Raw genomic sequence first — 22,179 nt, forward strand, 5'->3', positions numbered from 1 at the left:
AAGCTGTTAAGTGTGCACTACAAGATCTAATTTTTGGAGCTCAAAACAGGCACTTTCAACATTAAAAGCCACAAGCATGTGATGGTACTTTGAAAATAAACAATACTTGGCAATACAGTTTAATTGTCAACATTAAGGATCATTGTCTGCCATATTTCATGGAGTAATTAAGTGCACATATCTGCCAAAAGACCCGATATCATATTTGGCATCTTCAACAAGTCCTAGTTTTTTGGCCAATATTACTCTGCATTCTGGAATTCATAGTTCTTGTTTTGCCACTGCGAACATGAGCCTAACAATCTGGGTTTCCAGAGTGTTTTGCATTAAACAGCAACAATGGCTGAAGGTGTCAAATCTGGCATGGACCACTTAACCAATCAATCAGGAGTTTGTATAGCATGGCTACTCACCCCGGAGGGTCTCAAGGCGCTGAGGGAGGGGGTTGCTTATCCATCTGGGCATGGAGGATCAGCAGTCAAAGAGCCAGGTCGTGAGTTCCTTCCTGAATTGGGTCAGTGATGGGGATTGCATGAAGTGGAGGGGCAGGGTGTTCTAGGTCATGGTAGTGAGGTAGGAGAAGGATCTTCCTCCAGTTCTGGTCCTGTAAATCAGTGGGAACATGGCCAGGGCAAGTTGGATGGAGTGCAGTTTTCTGGTGGGTATGTGGAATGAAAGGTGGTGTTTCATATATGCTGATCCTACATCGTGGAAAGCTTTGCAGGCATGTGTGAGATGCTTGAAGGTGATCCTCTTTTTGAGTAGGAGCCAGTGGAGTTGTCGAAGGTGTTCTGTGATGTGGCTGTGGCGGGGATGTCTAGGACCAGTCTGACTGTTACATTTTGAATATTCTGTAATTTCCTCAGCTGTTTCTGGGTGACTCCGGTATAGAGTGCATTGCCGTAATCGAGTCTGCTGGTGATGAGTGCGTGAGTGAATCTCTTTCTGGATTCTGTGGGCATCCATCTGAATGTATTTCAAATATGCGGAGCAGTTTGAAGCAGGAGAAGGATAAAGCATTGATCTGGCACTTCAATGTGAGTGAGGAGTCCAGTATGATGCCATGGATATGTGCATGGTCCGTGGGGTTCCCAGTGCAGTGGGCCACCAGGAGTTGTCCCAGGCTGAGGGGGCGGGTCGCAGGATGAGTACTGTGGTATTGTCTGAGTTGAGCTTGAGCCAGCTATCTTTCATCCAGGTGGCAACAGCCTTCATCCCACTGTGAAAGTTGATTCTGGAGGGTGTGGGATGGTTGATGAAGAGGATCAGCAGAGTGTCATCAGCGTAGGAGACAATGTTAAGTCTTTGGTTGCTGACAATAGCCGCGAGGGGTGCCATGTAGAGGTTGAAGAGGTAGGGCTCAGGGAGGAGCCCAGGGGCACTCTAAAGATGATCTCTGTATCTTTTGAGAGGAACAGAAGTTGTCTGACTCAATGTGTTCGGTCAGTAAGGACGGAGTGGATCCAGTCCAGACTTTTGTCACAAATGCTGGCATTGTGGAGTCTCATGATTTGGAGGCAGTGGGAGACGGTATCGGAGATGGCCAAGAAGTCCAATAGGATGAGGGCTGCTGTTTTGCCTTGGTCAAGGAGATAGTGGATGTACCTTTCCCTGAGCTGTGGTTGCTTCAGAAGCCAGATTGGGAGATTTAATTTGATTTGATTTGGATTTATACAGCGCATAGCTGCCCCAGCGTCCCAGCGCTACCCGAGGTACAGGTGACTAAAAACTGCCCAGACAGAAGATGAAAGTTAAGTCGAGAAAAGCCAGGTCTTTACGGCTTTACGGAACGCCAGATGATTCTAGAGCCCTCTGATGGGAATTAGAAGAGAGTTCCAGAGTTTAGCTGCCAAAACTTTAAAAGCGCGACCACCCGCTCTCGCTCTTAGCACTCGGGGGTATATGCGAGTCCATGATTGGCTGAGCGTAAGGAGCGTCTCGGAACGTTCGTTAGTTGCAAAGCTGCTAGAACCGGAGGTGCTTGTTGGGTCATGATTTTATATGCAACACAAAATGTCTGAAACTGAATTCTTTTTTCTACGGGTAACCAGTGGAATTTAGGTAGGAGCTTGGACACTGAGCATGACTTTGGGAGTGCCAGCAAGGTGCGGGCTGCCGCGTTTTGAATTCTTTGAAGGCACTGAATACAGAATTTATTGGCACCTAGATATAGGGAGTTCCCGTAATCTAGCCTAGACAAGATCATGACCTGTAGGATGTTTTGACAAATTTTAGGGTCAAATAAACCCAATAAAGATTATTACTCCCCTCAGGAGTCCAAAACAAGTCCCTGCAACTAATTTAGATTGAGTGTCAAAGGACAGGTGTGTATCGATCCAGAAGCCTAAGTTCTTGACTGCCTCTTTAGGCAATGGTGCAGGTTTTTATTTGTCTGGCCACCATTGCTCTGACCACATATCACTGACTTTCCCAAGCAAAAGTATCTCCGACTTGCTTTCATTAAGCTGCAGGCAATTTGTTGTCATCCAGTTGGCAATCACCTGCATATCTTCTTCAAATTTAACGAGGTTATCTTTGCACTCCTTAGAAAACGCAATGACCAATTGGATGTCGTCGGCATAAGACACCAACGACAACCCTCTGCTTCTTGCTACCACAGCCAAGGGTTGTACATAAATATTGAAGAGCATCGGGCTCAGTATCGAACTCTGATGTACCCCGTGTCTGATGGCGTGATCCTGGGAGTGGTAGGTTTGATCGTAGAGCATTTAGGGGACGGGCGGGTTGGCTGGCGGGCGTCTGGCGACGTCCAGGTGTGGACGGAGGCAGACGGGCTTGCCTTAGGCACGCCTTAGCACGCCCGCTGCGCCCGTCCGCTGTGCGTCCACATCCGATGTGTTTAAAAATATCGGTGGGCAAACAGGTTCCTCCCGTCGCGTCTTATTGGCCAGTGGCAGCCAATCAGTGCAAAACACACTCCGTGATGCAGAAGCTCAAGAAAGCAAATTAAAACACATGTCAATGACTTGGGTCTCTTCGATTAACTCATAGAGTTGGGTGTTGATGATCTTCTTGATGACACTTAACAATGCACATCCTTTAAAAAAAGGAATGGGGGCTGATTCTCATGCTAGATCTGTTTTGTTTGAGACATTCTGTACAGCTGTTTTCTGTTCTATACCTGTTTTGTGAGAACTAGTTGTAACTCAGTGGATGTGGTCACTGGAACAAAAAAGCTGTTGAAATGTTCCACACAAGTTGGTAAAACATCCCTTCACAGCACAGTTATGAATTTGTTATTTCTGAAGATTAACCCAACATGGACAGGTATGCTATACCGGTATGGCAAACTAGATCATATTTTCCTCATAGCATAATCTTCTATGTATTGGGGAACTACCTTGAGTGAAGAACTGTCTACCAAGGGCTTTTTTATTCATCATTTGATGGGGTGTTATGGACTGACCATGGTGGCAGTAAAAGATAAGTAACATAAAGGGAAATAGGAGAGGAAAAATTAGAGGGGGGTTGTAGATGAACAATAAAGTGTAAGGAAAGAACAAACATTTGATAAAAAGAAAAGAAAGAAAACATGAATGACCTGGTAAGGAAAAGAAGAGAAAAAATAAAAGGCAAAAATATAAAGAAGGAGTAGAACTATATGAGAAAGAAACAAAGCAGATTTGGGAACAAAATGTGTAGCAACAAAAAAAGAAATATATTAAGAGGCTACAATATTAGCTTATGTGAAATATAGAAATAAAAAAGCTAATACGAGAAAAAGGTGAAAGAGACCAATAGAAATAAAAGAATGAAAGGAACGGTAGAGGGAAAGATATAAATAAACAATAGGTAACAAAGAGAACAAAAGAAATGGTGGATATGTAAAAAGAAAAAGGAGAGGGACATAGAGGATCAAGAGAATGGGTACGAAAAAAGTGGAAGAACAGGACAAAGAGCCAAAAGATGATGCCCAAGAAAGGTAAACAAAAAGAGAGCAAAAAGCAGATAGTGAAGGAGTGAGTGAAATGCAGCTATTCTTTTTAAAGAAGACAAGACTGTGAGAGAGGTGAACTGTAACACAACAAGATGAACTGAAAGATAGAATGAGACAAAGAGAGATTGAAGACTGATGGCACAGGTATGAAGCATGAAATGAAAAGATACGGGTGTGAATGGAGAACCTGGAGTAGTAGAAAGAAACTTGATTAAATACAGAAAGAGTGATAGAGGAAAACTTCAAAATGAATGAGTGTGGTTGGCGAGAGAGAACCCGAAAGATACAGTGGTCATAGAGAATACATAGATTTGGAAGAACTCGGAGAAAGATGGAACGATATAGAGTTGAGTAGATTAGAGTGGTGTAAATAGAAATGAGAATGACACAGAGTTATAATGGTAAGAGAATGTGAATGAGATTAACTGAAGAGGGATACTAAAGAGATTTAGATAATACCAAAGATGCAGCAGAATGTTCAAGATAATATGGAACAGAGTTTTGTGAGTTTAAGATATGCAGGGCACAGGAAACTGAGGCTGGGTATAAGAGATATAGAGGTGGGTAGAAGAGCTAGAAGTGAGTGAGTGAGTGACAGAGAAAGGTGTGAATGAATAAAATAAAAGTGGGAAAACTGGTGATAAGAGCAAACCTTAAGAGAAGGGAAAACAAATCAAAGAGGTAGAGGTACAAGTTAAACCAGAAGACAGAGGAGAGAGACCATCAGAGGTCAGAGAGTGACAGAACATAGCATAAAAGTGTTAGAGTGAGGGTAATATATTTGAAGATAAACAGAAATTAACAGATGTAACAGTGTGCAGACACAGAGGTAAAAGACACAGCCTGGAAGCAAGAGAAGATAGGGAAATCAAACTAGTACATTTTAACATAGGTATGATAAAAGAAGATATGGAGGTAAGACCAGGGCTAAAATGTAAGGTGATGAGAAGATTGCAGTGATGGTGAGAGATGTACTGAGGTAGAGATGTTGGTGAGAAAATGAGTAGAATAGAAAGTGAATGAACAAGAGATTGATTGGCAAAATTGTGAGATAGATATGAGGGCGACACAGCATGGGATTGATATAAATGAATAGTAGTGATAAAACCTCTTACAAAGTGCATTAATCAAATCAAAATCAAATCAGGAGTTTGTTAAGCATGACTACCCACCCAGAAGGGTCTCAAGGCGCTGGGGGGCGTGGGGGGTTACAGGTTCCAGTCCATCAAGGAGGGGGTCTGTCGAAGACCAGGTTCTGAGGTTTCTTGCGAAGATGGGGAGCGATGTTATCTGTTTGAGGTGGAGCGGAAGGTCGTTCCAGGCTCTGGCCGCGCAGAAGGAGAAGGAGCGGCCTCCTGATCTGGTCTTTCTGTTGCAGGGGACCAAAGCGTAGGAGAGTTGGGCTGATCGTAGGGTCCTTTGGTGTGCGTGAAATTTGAGTTGGCTGTTCAGGTATGCTGGTCTGGTGTCGTGGAGGGCCTTGTGAGCGTGGGTTAGCATCGTGAAGTTGACTCTAGTTTCGATGGGGAGCCAGTGAAGTGTGCACAGGTGCTGGAAGATGTGGCAGTGTCTTGGCAGGTTGAAGACCAGTCTTGCGGTGGCATTTTGGACGTTCTGTAGCTTGCAGGTGAGGTTTTTGTTTATTCCGGCATAGAATGCGTTGCCGTAATCGAGCCTGCTCATGACCAGGGTGTGAGTGACAGTCTTTCTGTGTTTGATAGGGATCAATTTGAAGGTCTTATGTAGTAGGCGGAGGGTGTGGAAACAGGAGGACGAGACGGAGTTGATCCGGCGGTCGATTTGGAGCTCAGAGTCCAGGATGATTCCAAGGTCACGTGCGTGGTCTGTGGGGCTGGGCGGGCTTCCGAGGGCGGAGGGCCACCAGGTGTCATTCCAGGCATCGGGGTTTGGGCCCATGATGAGTACTTCCGTTTTGTTGGTCTTTAGTTGTAGGCAGCTGTTTTCTCGAAAGTTGTGTCTGGTGGTGTAGGGTTCGTTGGATAGGGAGAGGATGAGTTGGGTGTCGTCTGCGTATGACACAATGTTGAGTCCGTAGGGACTGACGATGGGGGCGAGCAGAACGTAGGGCTGAGGGAGGACCCTGGGGGACACCGCAGGTCGTGGGTGTAGGATCCGAGAGGAAAGGGGGGAGTCAGACCCACTGCGTTCTGCCAGAGAAAGGAGCAGATCAAGTTGAGGGCCTTGTCTTGGATCGCTTTGTTCACCCTAATTTGGCAGGGTATGCCCAGACGTGGGTCCCTTGCTCACTTTGCCACTTTTCCACTGGATTCAAGATAGCCTGGCTGATGAGGGTTATGAACCCGAAACCGGTCTCAGGATGCATGCTTCCGGTTCAGGGAAGACATGGCTTGGCAGTTCTGGCTGGACTGTTCCCATGAGGCACAGGGTCAGACTGATTTGCATATGGCCATGTCTGAACTGGGGTGGTGGAGTGAGCTAAAGAATGATGATGGATTAAACCCATATCAGTTGACTGGGGGTGAGTGTTTGATTTGCTCAAACGCTCCGTCCATCATCCCCTTTGGTATCGCTTTGTTCGCCCTATGTTGGCAGGGTATGCCCAGACGTGGGTCCCTTGCTCACTTTGCCACTGGATTCAAGATAGCCTGGCTGATGAGGGTAATGAACCCGAATCCGGTCTCAGGATGCTTGTTTCCGGTCCAGGGAAGACATGGCTTGGTAGTTTGGGCTGGACTGTTCCCTTGAGGCTCAGGGTCAGACTGATTTGCATATGGCCATGTCTGAACTGGGGTGGGCGAGTGATCTAAAGAATGATGATGGATTAAACCCAGATCAGTTGACTGGGGGTGAGTGTTTGATTTGCTCAAACGCTCCGTCCATCATCCCCTTTGGTATCGCTTTGTTCGCTCTAAGTTGGCAGGGTATGCCCAGACGTGGGTACCTTGCTCACTTTGCCACTGGATTCAAGATAGCCTGGCTGATGAGGGTTATGAACCCGAATCCGGTCTCAGGATGCTTGTTTCCGGTCCAGGGAAGACATGGCTTGGCAGTTTGGGCTGGACTGTTCCCATGAGGCTCAGGGTCAGACTGATTTGCATATGGTCATGTCTGAACTGGGGTGGTGGAGTGAGCTAAAGAATGATGATGGATTAAACCCAGATCAGTTGACTGGGGTTGAGTGTTTGATTCACTCAGATGCTCCATCCATCATCCCCTTTGGTATCGTTTTGTCTTGGATCCCTGCATCGTGGAATCTGCGTATTAGGGTGTAGTGAGAGACTGTGTTGAATGCCGCTGAGAAGTCAAGGAGAATGAGGGCTGCTGTTTCTCCTTTGTCCAGTAAGGTACGGATGTCATCTGTTGTGGTGAGGAGGGCGGTTTCGGTACTGTGTTTTTTTTCTGGAGCCGGATTGGGAGGAGTCAAGGATGTTGTGCTCTTCGATGAATGTGGCGAGTTGGCTGTTGATGGCTTTCTCGATGTCTTTCGCTGGGAATAGGAGCAAGGAGATGGGTTTGCGGTTTTTGAGGTCGGTGGGGTCCGCCGAGGGTTTCTTCAGGAGGGGGTTGATCTTAGCATGTTTCCAGTCGTCAGTGAACAAGGCGGTTGCCAGGGAGCGGTTGATGGTGTGGCAGATCATGGGTGTGATGGATTCAGCGGCTCCGTTGAAAATGTGGTGGGGGCAGGGGTCCGTGGGGGCCCTGGAGTGGATTGACTTTATAGTCTTCCATGTGTTGATCGCTGGCTTTAGGGTGTCGGGGTGTTTGGTGAGGGTTCAGTGTGTTGCTTGTCTTCGTCGAAGTTGTCATAGATGCTCTTGATTTTGTGGTGAAAAAAGGTGCTGAGTTTTGTCGCAGAAGTCTTCTGAGTGAGGGATGTCGGTGGACTCGCTGGTGGGTTGGGCGAACTTCTTGATGATGTTGAGGAGTTCTTTTCTGCTGTGTGCATGAGTGGAGATTCTTTCTTCAATTGCTTTATTCCTCGTTTTTCTGATGAGGTGGTGGTGGGCGTTGGTGGCAGCTCTGAAGCTGTAGTGGGCTTCTGTGGATTTGGTGTTCCTCCAGGCCTTTTCAAGGTGGCGGCAAGTGCATCAGGACCCTTGAAGTTCAGTGGTGAACCATCTAGCTTTCTTGGCGTGTGTGTTGTTGTTTTTCTTGAGGGGGACTATGGTGTTGGTGCTGTCGGAGATGCATCTGTGCATTAGTGCAGTGAAAATACATTTTGCACAGAGGAAGCACTATTGATCATTGGGATGTTTTAGGTGTGTATAGCTGTATCTGTATCTGTTCCAGGGACAGTCAACACTTCACCTGGGATTTCTCCTCTTTGTAGGTGTATATATGTTATAAGTTCTTATAAAGCTCGTGGCTGCCCCAGCACCGGGGCATCCCAGTGCTAAAACTGACAGGAGCATGCAGGGAAAAATTTCACCTAAAGGTTAGAGAAAAGTCACGTTTTGAGCATTTTTCTGAAAGCCCAGTGGTCTTGCGTGCCCTGAGCAGCTAGAGGAATAGAATTTCATAGGACTGGTGCCATAGCCCTGAAAGAGCGCCCACCTGCTCTTACCCTGCGCACCCGGGGGACACAGGCCAGATGCAGGTCCGCGAAGCACAGGGCTCGAGCCAGAAAAAACGGTGAGCACAACCTGTTCAAAATTTGACCTTGGCCATGCAAGATCTTGTGTGTTGTACAGAGAGTCATAAAATAGACTCTCTGTTCTATCTGCAGCCAGTGAAGCAGGCTCAGAAGGTCTGAGGCATGGTAGTACTTAGGTAGTGCAAAAAGCATACAGGCAGCCACGTTCTGCGCCTGTAGTAAAATATTGCATGCTGCCCAGAATACTGAGCTTACACTCACTGTTGTCCAGTAGAAGCAATAAACAAAGCACAGTTGAACTTTGACAGCTTCTGCCACAATCTTACAAAAAAACAACAAAGTTAAACTTCTGTGTGGTGTAAATAACGTAGTTGAAACTCTAATCTTCTGTGGTGTCCACAGCTAAAAGCCATTCTAATGTACTCTTCCGACATTGCACCAAGCCATGTTAAGTACAATACATTCATTGGGGAAAAGTGGAAGACCTTATGTGGAATATTGGGGTGAAAAGCAGATTCATGCTGTTATATGTGACAGAATGGATACGGAGGCTGATGGTTCCTGTAAAATGTGTAACACAGGAGTAATGTATAAATGTTGCTAGCCATGATATTCCAGCAGCACCTCCAACAAAGTGGACATCTATGTTTCAACTGGGGAACACCTTAAGTTGCTAGGCTTTTGGGACATTGAAAAATATGATAATACCAACATCCCAGGATATTTGACCAACCCTCTAGATTATTCATGCAAGTCAGACGTATATTGGAAGTACTCTGACATTGGATGCCAATACCTTATGTCATTCTGTTTTCGAGCAACTAGATTTGGTGCTAATACAGTATAGATGAACAACATCTGCCTCAAACTTGACACTGACAAAGCAGAGGTACTCATCTTCGGAAAAGGAAAGGACACACTCTGGAACAACGTATGGTGGCCACCAAAGTTGAGCCCAAACCCACCCAACATGCCTACAAAATCAGCTTCCTCCTCAGCTATCCAGCGTGTGCAGGGGACTGTTGTTCTGTTTTACCAGTGGATATCCACACAGATGGGAGAAGGGTGGCTCTCCCTACCCTTATGCACCACAATCCTCATTCAGTGCCAGAGTATACTTACCTGCGTATTGCCCAGGAGCGCCAATACCCTATAGATCCACCTACCAAACAGTTTCATTATCCACAAAGAAGCAGGTAAGCGCTGTCTCCTCCGCTTGCTTCCTCACCTTCCAAATGCTAAGGAAGGTCATCAGATGGCTACCACCTAACACCAGGCAAACAGTCAAGCAAGGTATCATCACCAGCAAACAAGACTATGGCAACTCACTCTACCTAGGAATAACAGCGTAACTCATGATGCGACTTCAGACTATCCAAAACACAGCAGCCAGACTCACCCTGGACCCCGCCAGATGGACCCAGTTCACCCCAAACCTCAGGTCACTCCACTGTCTACCAGTGGCAATGAGATGCCAGTTCAAGATGCTCACCCATGCTTACATTAAAAATTTCTAAGACTGCATGTCCTAGACGAAGCCTGCACTACCTAAATGACACTCACATGAGTGTGTTTTAAAATCGTTAACAAAATGTCATCAAGCAAACCAACTCAACATTGCATAATAAACCAATGAGCATAAGCGTGAAAATAAATTCTCAATCCAACGTATTTTGTTGCTTCTTTTATTCAAAAGCGTGATTCAATGATGAATGTTGAACTTCACATTGCATTTGCATGTAGTAGACAAGCTCGAGATTTGGTGTTTCCAATGCATTTCGGGTGTATGCTTACATGGCATTATGCAACATAGAACCGGCGTACCTCAGCAATCAAATGTATTTCCACCAACCTACCAGGAAACTCCATTCAAAATCCCTCTCCCTAGTAGCCACTAGACGCATCCTCCAGACGAACACCATCCCACCAAGTGGCTAAGACCTGGAACAAACCTCCCCCTACAACCTCTCACACTTGCCATTGCTCTAGCAGTTCAGGAAGGATCTCAAGACCTGGATGTTCAACCAATAGGAGAACATTCAACATGCGCTCCCAGCACCTCAAGACCCTCATGGTGATGAAGCAGTGCTCTACAAATCCTAATTGGTTGATTGATTTGATATCATAAATCTGATTGTATTTGATTTTCTGATATAGGTATTAGCAAGATAAACAAAAAGTTTCAGCCATTGCTTCTATTGTGGTACAAATATATGTCTTTTGTGCATCCAGTAATTTACACTGGCACATACATGATCTGGAACTGTAACAAAGGAAATAATGGTTCTGGGTACTAAAGCAGACTCTGAAGTAGTGGACTAAACTGGTGGTTATGGGTACTAAGGCAGACTCTGAAGTAGTGGACTAAACTGGAAGTGCCATTTCAGAACTGTTTGTAAAATCTTGAGATTACGCACTGATTTTTTTGAAAAACTGTGTTGCAAGAAAAAACTGTTAGCTCAATTTTTGTCCAAATTTTCTTGACAGTGGTTGCCCAGTAAAGATTCTTAACGGCTCAATTGATCTTAGTTTCTGTGAGGTACTACACCCTTTTTATGGACAGCAGTAACTCGGAGATCTGTTGTTCATTGGATGCTAACTGTGCTGGTGGAACTCCTTCTAACATCATGAGGTTACTGGCTGCATTAGGTTACTGTCACATAATGGAATATGAGTGATTTGGTATGGGGTCCTCGAAATACTTTAAAGAGGGAGAACAAACTTCTGTTACTCTGCTGCTCACAAACTTTCTTTCTCTATCAATTACAAACTACAGACCTAGTTATTCAACTCTTACACCAGACAAATATGGATTGGAGCAGAAAAGACTTTGAAAAGCCAAAGATGAAGAGTGCGGCCAACAGAGCCTTCTTCCCTTGTTTTATCTGCCCAAGTCAAACCCTGAGGTGATTCATGGCAGCTGAGACAGAACTACATTCAGGCGGAAATGCAGGGATTTAGTAGCTAATTTTTAAAGTCAAAACTATTAATTCTGAATGAAATAAGTGGAAATCAAATATGTAAAAAAGCAACATCAGAATCCCCTACATTTTCAGGATAGCCAATGCCAGTATTTCTAAGACAAGCACATGACTTACGGTCAGAGGGCAAATCAAGGAACCTCCCGCACCAAGAACAGTACTGAGAAGCTCTACTCCAACCTGTAACATAAACAAAGAAAAGAAAACGTTACAGGAATCCATCCTCTAAGGCAAAGCTTCATACATCAAAAAGATAATACCTTCACCTTTTTATATCTGTACATTTATTTTAGTACACATGAAAATTGGATTCCATAAGACCTCTTAGGAGAAGTGCTTGTTGCACATAATACTTCCATGCAAAGGAGCATCATTTCAAATTGAACAATTAAATATACATTTTTGATATTACCTCCTGGCGTCTAATAGGCCAGTACAGATACAAGTCAAGTGGCCTAACGATTCAGGACAATTGCACATGAGCAACACTTTTGCTCTTGCTTATCAAACTAGGGCCCAGATGTGCGACCATTTTTTGTGGCCACAAACGGGTAATCGCCCATTTGCGACCGCAAAGTCGGTCTGCCCTATGTACATACCCTATTTTGCGAGTCAGTAACATATGATCGATTCACAAAATTGGGTTTGCGACTCGCTGTTAGGAAGAGCAGTGACAAGGGTGACCCTTCCTAATAGCGAGTTGCATGTAAGATGTAAGATTGTTTATCACCAGTTTTAAATGGGTGGTAAGCCACTCAAAAATGGGACTGGCACTGGAAGTATATTTATAGAGCAGGTATTGGTCCCAGGGACTATTGCCTACTTACATTTAATTTGTCTTTCTTAAATGCATCTCTTTTTTCTTTCTTTTTTTTTAAACTACTATATTTAAGAAAGCAGTAACAGACATGGTGATTTGCTGACCCCAGCAAGCCACCATCCCTGGGAGTGCTAGCCATTCCCAATGGGGTCGTAAATTGCACCTGCCTCATGAATATTAATTAGACAGGCAGTTTGCGACCCCATTAGGAATCACAAACAGTGTCTAAGTTTGAGACTCTCAAATAGGGTCGTAAATCTGGCCCCAAGTGTTGGAAAGTATAAAAGTCGAAAAGGAAGAAAATCCTAAATCACAATAGTACCTAAAATTGGCACCATACTTTGATGACTCGCACTAGAATAAGTTTCAGTCAAATAACAACAATTCTTAATTTCTCTGCATTTCTGTAAGTACACTACAAATGAGACTTGTTTAATTATTTTTTTCAAATTGATTTGAACGTTTGTTTTTGATAGACTTCTTAAAAAATCCGGTGTGCCAAGATTATAGTTTACAAATAAAGTAGTAAAGTATTGTTTAAAGTTGAAACAAGTTAACTCATCACCCCTTCACATGATTGTGCTCCAAGCTTAACCTTGAACATGTGGACTCTGCTCTCTCACAGGACTGCATTACTTGCAAGTACATTTTGTGGCGTAAAATAGACTGCCCCATACAGGATACAAAATGTGACCTTAGCCATGAAGGCTGTGATAGATTCTGCCACGTTTCTACTTCCTTATTTGGTAGAACAAACATTGGTTCAGGTAATTGGTTGTGCCTTTCAATTGTGTTATCCTACCTTTTTTCTTTGCTGGTGCTTTTTGCCAATTCTGTTGTGCATCCACAAAAAGAATAAAACATGTCTGCTTGCGGGACCGCATTGGATGTCTGTATCATGATGCATCATGATTTATTTTCATTTTTGGAACATTTAGTTTACTGTTCCAAGGCAAGAAAGTAAAAAAGGACAGACAGGGCGGGTAGCAACATGTTAGCTGGAGGGGGAGGGAGCAACACGGAAAGTGAGGTGATGGGTATTTGAGGGAAAAGCAGCACACAACAGAGATAGCAAGAAAACAGATGCACTACCATGGAGTGGTGACAGAACTAGAAATAAGAAGTTCCCTAAGTATGAGCAGGGGTAAAATGCAAGACATCCAGTCAAAAGGATGATAAAAAGCTGTGCTCCATGAGATGTATAAACACAAGAAGAGATCAGAAAGCCGTCAAATGAGAAGCAAGCAAATGAGGTTGAGAAGAAAGCCAACCAATGGCTGAGCCACATGTGCTATAGGTTCTGCCATTGTCCACCATAGGTTTCCGACAACAGATTCCTAAAAGCTGCCTATAGGTGAGAACTAAAGGCTGGAATTCTTAATACATTTTACAGTCTTGACTGCAAGGCCCTGCAGACGGAACAGCGTGTTGAGCAGCTAGAGTGGACTAAGGGACGCTTTATGTAATTGAAAGAGGAGGTACTGTGAAATATACTCACTATGAAATGTACTGTATAGGTATTTTCCTCCTTACATTTCACGTATTTACAACTTGAGGCGTAGGGGGAAAAAGATTATGTGTATGCTAATGTGCCAAAGCTAGGATTAAAACCAGTGTTTAAGTAAATTCACCAGATCCCATATTTTTCTGTTGCCTAAAAATCATATTTCATTAAAGCAGCCACAATTAATCACTCCCAATATCAGCTACACTTTCTATGGAACAAATAGGTGCTTGAAAGTAAACTGTAACAGTTGTGTTGCACCATCCTAAGATGAAGTGTGCTGTGCTTAGGGAAGGCAGAGCGGTGATGTTAGAAATGGGATTTCTGGTTGGCTAAGGCTTGAGCCAAAGCCAGGCAGAAACCCCCACTCTAGTCAGGACAAGGGAGTTACACGCCAAAGATAACCCCTGGTAACCCCCTTGGTAGCTTGGCATGAGCTATCAGGCTTATCCCGGTGGCCATGTGTAAAGCATTTGCGCACGCACACAGCAACAACATCTCAGGCACACTACAAAAGGAACTCCACACAAGGTTATATAAGAAATAGCCTTTGTATTGCCATAAACACATTAGAAACATAATCACCCATTTACATTGTGCCAACCGGCACTAGGAAATATTTACAGGTGATTATATACAAGACGGGGCCCATTGGGCCACGGTCAGAACCATCAGATCGGGTAAGTAAATCTAAAACACAACCAGTAAATACTGGTACCATAATGACCTAAGCAGTATCACATTAGACATGAACCCACACTAGGCCCAAACCTCATCAGCATAAACACCTTACGCAATGGGCCTCACCAGCATAAACACATTATGCACTAACCCCATAAGCATAAACACATTACGCAAATAGGCACTCCCCGAAACATCATAACATGACATTAGGCATAAACACATTAGGCCCAAACCTCATTAGCATAAACCCAGTACGTATTAGGTATCCCCAGCATAAACAAATTACCATAGATATCATGGGCCTAAATCATTCTTTTGGCAACACTCCTCGTAATAGACATATTACGCAATTTGGTAGAGCCTGGCGCTCTTTCAACGTCACCAAACTGCCCCCAGGCCAACTGGCCTTCTCAAAGGGCTTGAATGCCCTATGTCCCAATGTCAGGGCCGGCTGCTCATTCAGCAGAAGAAAGTGCGCACAGGCACTGGCCTAAACGTTGCAGCTGTCCACTAGTTGCTGGGCAGCTGTGGAAAACTGTAGGCAGGGGCACTCCTCTGCCCTGAGTCCCCTACTAGTACTCTCTCCTAACCAACATGCCCACCGTTGCAGCTGCCCACTGTCCAGCGGGGCAGCTGTTGCATAACTGGCCAACACAGGGAGAAGCATGGGCCCTTCTAGGCCCACTATAAACAATTATGCCAGTAACGTTGGAGCAGCCCACTGTCCTTGCGGGACTGCTCAGTCTCTGTGCCCCAACAACAAAGAGCCATCCTTCACCGGCTCTCTGGGTCAGGAATGCCCCCCACTCACCGGGTCTGCTGGACTCCTCCTGTGTCCTCCCTCCAGCCATCTCCACTCCCTGGGATCTTCCTTGCTGGCGGGACTGGCACCACTTCTCCCGGTCTCAGGCGGCATTCACAGGAGAGCCCCCGCTCCTTGGGAGGTCTCGCTCTCTTTTCCTGGACTCCACTCTTCGCATTGCCCGGTCACACTGCTGCATGTGGGGCTCCCTTTACACAACAGGAGCCCCGCCTGGATTATGGCACGGTCGCTTCTCCTCTCTACTCGGGCCGCATGATCCACTGGGCAGCGGGTGGGTCTCTCTCACTCATGAGAGCCTCGCTGGGGGATCCGGCTGCACTTCTCTTGCAGCGCGGGGCTTCCCTTCACTCCTGGGAGCCCCGCGCTGCATTGGCATCCCCGGCCACCTTTACTCTTCACTCGGGCCCCCTCCTGGGACCCGGGACTTCTCTTTGGTGCTTCGGGTGGTGGGGTGGGCTCCCATTCTCCCCTCGCACCAACACAGCCACAACGCCCGGTCCTGCCGCCGCCCCGCCGACGTCGCTCAAGGATTGCCTGACTTCCGGGTCGCATTTGGCAGCGGACCGGCGGTTTCCCCTCGGTGACTTTTCCTCCGCAATATGGGGTAGACTCCCGTTTTCACATAAAGATATTAGTGGGGTGGGCACCCACCGTGATGGAAGATAGGCGGGGTGGGCACCCGCAAAATACCTCACAATGCAGGGTGGACTCCTGCCTCACTACTGCAGCACGGGGGAATCCCTACGCTGGGGATTCCCTCTCTTGCTCTCTCTGAAGCGGTGCACTGCAAGGCCCACATGTTATTCTCCCCTGATCAGTTAAGATATAGTGCTCACGAGGTGCTAGGAGCCACAGCTCTTTGGCAAAGTGCCTGTAGTAAAAAGCATAAGTCCAGCAAGATGTCCTTAAAGATGAAAAGAGCAATGCAGGGCCCAGGGAGGCAAGTCCTCATGGTAGCCCCCCCTGGGTCCCAGCAGCAGAATGCCCTGGCAGGAACAGCACTCCAGAACTGAACAATTTAATGGGGCCACAGCCTCTATATTTATACTTAATTTCCCTTTGTGTCACAGCACAGGGTTTAGGGATACCAGTTAGTACTGGTATAGGGGAGCTTTGGAGCACTTTGTTTTGCTCAGCTCCTCTCTCCTTTGTCAGGTGGGGCTCGGTGATTAGACGCACCACAGGGGGCGGAGCCAGCATTGTGGAGGGAAGGCACAGTCCTATTCAGGTCCCTGGTGCAACTCCTCCCTCCCATCTGCATGCAGATCTCTCTATTCACCACTGGGCTGACTCACCCTGGCTCCTGGAATTCCCCACACCATCCAGCACCTCTCAATCACAAGCCAGACATGCACTCCACATCAGGCAGCACACAGAAATGCCAACTTCTAAAATTGGCAGTTCTCCACCAGTCACCCTAAATCTGCGCACACTATTGCGCAGCATTTATTCTCACGTGTTCGCACATACTAAACCCAACCCTGCACTCCTCTCATACCAGGAATTACCATGGACACACATATCCCCCATGCATTCCTATGGGAGGGCAGGCCCATCTCACCACACATACACAGAGAGCGCACACACTTTACACTGGACCACAGTGCTGAAGTGCTCAGAGGCCTAAAATCACCACCACCAGGTTACAGAAAAAGGCTAGCAGAATGCAAAAAAGTTTCGGGGTGAACCTGCCAAAAGGGCCAAGTCCAAAAGGTGAGTACTATGTCTAGCTGCAGGATGTCTCAACAACTTAATACTCTGAATGCTCACCACTTACTATGAAGAGTGTTAGGAGTTAAGAGTTCAAATCTGCCAAGCATCCCTCTGATGTTGCAAAAACCAATTGCTATGTAGAATGTGCTACTATCATGTTTTTATAGTGCTCAGAAATATGCAAAGTGCATTATAAAAAACAAGTTATAAGTGTGCATTGACAGAGGATCCCTGTCTCTATAATGGGTTACAGACATGGCAGGTCTCAGTGTGGTTCATTTGTTTTCTGAAACAAAATTGTCTCATCTTTCATATCTGTACAATATGGACCAAAATAATGTGTCACAAACATAATTGACTGAATAGATGAGTGCTGAACCATTTTGAGAAATTTGCTTGGAAACTCATTGATCCTGTTTAGAGGCGTAGGGGGTCACATCTCTGGTTCTTTACACCATTGCATAGCTCATAATTACTCCTATCACTTCATGTTGACGAGTGCCGGACTAGCGTGCCTTGACCCTTCAGTGTGTGGTTTGACTTAAACATAAAGGTACAGCATACTTTTCCCCCACATTCTCACACTCCAAATCCCTCTCTTCCCAGAAAACATAAGTTATACTGAACAGAAGCTCATTGATATTTACCCTGCTCTCCACTTTCAATTCACAGCTAAGATGTTTTGAATAGTCTATAAGACCCCTGATCAAAAAATAAACAAGTGAAGATTTCTTCTCTTAGTGTCAAAAGAGTGGGAAGCACTATTTGACCTGGGAAGAGTTTTGCTACATCAAATGATTTTAGAGTCATAAGGTCTTGATGGATTCTAATAATTGCCTTTGCTTATCCTTTCCTTGTGGAGTGGGAGTAAAAGGATGTGCTGGTCTAGACAAGTGCCTTATAGGTAAAGAGGTATATTTGCTTGAGGTATGAGTGTGTATTTATCCAAGAGAAACCCAGCACACACATTGCCAAATCCAACTCACAGCTCCCAGACCCAACCAGCAACTGGACAATGCATTTATCAGTGGGGAAGAAAACAAGAGAGGAAAGATCAATTAAGAAACCGAACTAAATAGAGATAAGAGGAAGAGAGGCACAATGGAGAAGTAAAAGCAGAATAATTGATTTGGGAGAAAGAAATGGGAAAACATTTAGAGGAAGGCTAAACAAAGAGCAAAAGGTGCACTGAGACAGGGGTTTCGGACATTAACTTTGTTAGCAGCTTCTGATTATCTTGGACAACTTGGTGGGATCCTTGTGACATATAGAAGAGTCATTTTGGTCCCACTGACACCACGGTTACACATGCACCTAGAGTCCCTTTACTTTAGCTCTCTGCTCCCCTAAGGACCTGGTTCTTGTTCCACTTCAACAGCACCCTCTGGTACCTGGGTTCTGTGCCACAGACTTTAGCACCTGTCTGTTTTTTTCTAGCAAAGGAAAGTGCAGAGTGTGTTATGTGGTGGGTGTCTTTGCATGTGTTCTATTATCTCATCGGCCTGAGTTCTATGCTAAAGTTTCTTGTATAGATGGTAAGGTGGGAGGAATTCTATTTTGGTCAGTTGATGCTGGCACCTTGGAGAGGGCTGACACCATGTTGTGTCACCGATAAAGCTAATTGGAAAACCTACCCTAGTGTGCAGTGGCATCTTTTCATCATAACATTTTGGCAATGAGGATGGGATGTGGAGAAAGGTGGTAGACATAACCTGGGTGGTCCTGCAGATGTTACTGCGGGAGGCAATGGTATGGTGCTGATTGGACTGACACCGGATTGGATTTGAAGTGCCGAGTGGACCGTCGTCAGTTTACGTTTGAAGTTGGATGAATATTTGGGAAGTATTCAACGCAAGCCCAGGTACTGTGGTTTTTTAAATACCAACAGGAAGGTTAATTTTCAAACTCACGGATGGGGTGAATGCTTGAATGCAGCCGTGAGAGCACAGGCCTGGAACTTGCTGCTGTAATATAGAGTGTGTTGCCTACATTCTCTGCATCACTCAAGGAATGCAATCTGAGTCCCTGATTTAGCGCGTCGCTGCAACACACCTTACGCTGCACAAGACCGTATTTTGCCATCTAACAATGTAGTGAATCAGTCACAGTGGCATAAGATGTGCATTCCCGGAAGTAGTGGGCCATGGCAGTGTTGTGCATACATCGTTTGCAGTGATTTGCACACCATTTCAACATCATTTGAAGGTCACAGAAATCCCCAAGATTTGTTTCAGCTGGCATGGCTGCTCACAGTAACATTATAACTCCACTATTTCTGTAAATCAAACGGGGTTGCCACCAATACCTTGGAGGATTGGGTGGAAATGATGGAGAATTTTATAATAGCATTGGCTGGACATGACTTTTTGCCAGCAAGGAAGAAGGCATTATATATAAGTGCACAAGGTAAAAAGGAGCAAAGGATTTGTAAATATTTGCCAATAGCTGTGGGACCCTATGGCCAACCCATTGCTAATGTGTCCATAGAGGCAATTAAACGCCTTCGGGGGCAGGTTAGCAAAGGAACTCAATTTGGTCATGGTACAGTATACGTTTTTTAGTCACCCTTAGGTAGAACATGAATCGATAGATGAATTTGTAGCATGACTCAGAGAGCTTTTGATCAAATGATGCTTTGGCACTATGACAGATGAGTTGATTCTGAACCAGCTCATTGTACAGTGCAAAGACAAGAAAATTCAGGAGAGGTTATGGGCAGCAATGAACCCCTCTCCTAAGGAGGTGATGGATTTGGCAAAGGTTATTGAGGAGCCTTAAATATATCTGAAGGAACTTAACGGAAAAGAGAAAGGGGGTGATATTTCCGTCATTAATGATGGAAGTCATAATGGAGAGGACGAGGAGGATTTTGTTGTGAAAAAGAAAGATGGGAAGGGAACAACAGTGCCCACAGGCAAAGGTAAAATTAAGGAGTGCTCTAGGTTAGTTGTACATATCACATTGCAGATTCAAAGCGGTGTTTTGCTATCAATATAGCATGCAGATGATGATGCAGAGGACACTATGTGTATGTATAAACACATACATATATATATATATATATAAAACAACAAAGACACCAACATATGGAACAAGGAATGTAAATCAAAAGTGGCAGTGGTGCAGGAGGCAAGGAACAGTGATTACAGTGATATAATACTAGTTGTAGTGAAGGCACTGTTGAAGAGTATGTGTGAGAAAGAGGTGAAGCTCATGGTGGATTTGCGATCAATGTAAACCATCATTCCGAGGCACAGTGGAGTAACGTGACATTGTCAGCAAAGGATATCAATCCTGGAGGATATCAAGTGGAACCCACTGATATTTTGGGATACATGGAGGGGAGCATGCACTATGGGATGCAAACAATTTTAGGGTGGATGTATCATTTTGACGTCAGTATAGTAATAAATCCCAGAGCAATCAACCAAATAATGGTTATGGAGGATGTAAACTTGAGTGATGTGCTGGACGGTGCAGAGAAGTTGTTTGGAAACACCCTAGGAGGCTTGAATAAGTATATCCACAAAATTATGTTGAAGGAAAATGATGTGCTAATGCATCAAAAACGTCATAGAGTACCTCTTCCTGTCAGAGGTGTCAAAGAGTTTCTGAGTGACATGCTAAAAGAGAGTATAATTGAATCTGGATAGGTTTGACAATGGTTATCTCCAGTTGTCATTGCCCAAAAATCTGATGGCCATTTGAGATTCTGTGTGGATCTGAGATCCCTCAACCAGGAGATAGTCATGGAGAGATTTCCTCTCCCAAATATTAGCAAGCTGCTGGTATTGGTGAAGGATGGCAAGTATTTTTCAACCATGGATTTGAGAAGTTGCATGAGGATTCTTAAATGTTGATAGCCTTTCTCACTACAGAAGGGACGCATCAATTCACTCATATGCTGTTCGGTTTAGCGGCGGCTGCGAGTGTATTGCACCGGATGATGATGAAAATATTTGAGGAGGTGAAAAATGTTATCTATTTTCAAGATTATATTCTAGTCATGGATAAAACTGTAGAGCAACATAACTTCACGTTGGTGTTGGTACTGAAGAACTGGGGAGAAATTGGTATGACACTTAATAGAGATAAGAGTAAATCTTTGACCGAAAAATAGATTCACTTGGTTACACTATATACTATGATGGCGTCAAACCTAAATGTTCTTCATTGAATGCAATGGGAAAGGTACCTGCTCCAACAAAAAAATATAATTAATATAATTTTCTGGACTCATAGAGTACTATGCCAAATTTGTTGACAGATTTCCGTATAAGACGGAGTGTTTGAGAAAACGTCTTTGGAAAGTGCAAAGGTTTGTGTGGACGGAGGAATAATATGTGCTTTGACAATATCAAATCAGAGATTTACAATGCTGGAATTTTGTCTCTGTTTAACAACAGTTTTAAGTAATTTTACCTTATTTGTTTAAGCAAATACTCTGGGTGGTGGGGAGGTGTCTCTCAAATAATGGAGGATGTAACATTTCATGTGCTGTTCTGTTTGTATTAACAATTGTAAATTTTGTTTTATACCTGTTTAAAACACACTAAAGTGTTAGCATTACTACAACTTTAAACTTACTTTTAATGTGCTACCATTTTATTACCAATATTGTATGCTGCTGTTTTAGCCTAACTGTTTTAGTAAGTGTTGCCTTATTCTGAAGGTGCACAATGAAGTGAGAGATCCAGAAGTTAATGAAGTTAGTTGTTTTATCATTGCTTACTGAAACATCTCAAGGCTTTCTGGTGTTCTTGTCTGCATAAGTGCCCAACACCTACTCATTAGTGACTATCTGTACTCTCTACTTTACCAGGTGCATTGTGCTTTGTGGTTGAGGGTGGCCTGGAAGTAGTCTTTGGCCACAATTAAGGCTGTTTTGGTGCTGCTGAAGTCAGACTGCATGCCATCTAGAAGTTTTTGAAGTTCAAGGAGGCTGAAGATTTGCTTGTTGGTCGTTTTTACCAAGATGTTGCTTGGCTGGAAAGGGTAGCAGCGAGTTGGGTCAGTAGTTGCTGAATTCACTTTAGCTGCCAGATTGTTTTTTAATTTGGGAGTTGACTTTTGTATGTTTCTAACTCTCCAGGAATGTTGAGGTTTCGATGGAGGAGTTG

At 44.6% G+C, this 22,179-nt stretch overlaps 1 protein-coding gene across 1 annotated transcript in view; it reads right to left on the reverse strand.

Moving 5' to 3' along the window:
• Positions 1 to 22,179, reverse strand: part of LOC146811157 (uncharacterized) — a 209,535-nt gene that overhangs the window by 87,657 nt on the left and 99,699 nt on the right. The window contains exon 7 of the mRNA XM_085618219.1: positions 11,633 to 11,695. Within this exon, the coding sequence (XP_085474345.1) occupies positions 11,633 to 11,695 (63 nt within the window). The remainder of the gene's footprint in view (positions 1 to 11,632; positions 11,696 to 22,179) is intronic.

Source organism: Triturus cristatus, chromosome 7, assembly GCF_964204655.1.
Source record: "Triturus cristatus chromosome 7, aTriCri1.1, whole genome shotgun sequence".
NCBI classification, from domain to species: domain Eukaryota; kingdom Metazoa; phylum Chordata; class Amphibia; order Caudata; family Salamandridae; genus Triturus; species Triturus cristatus.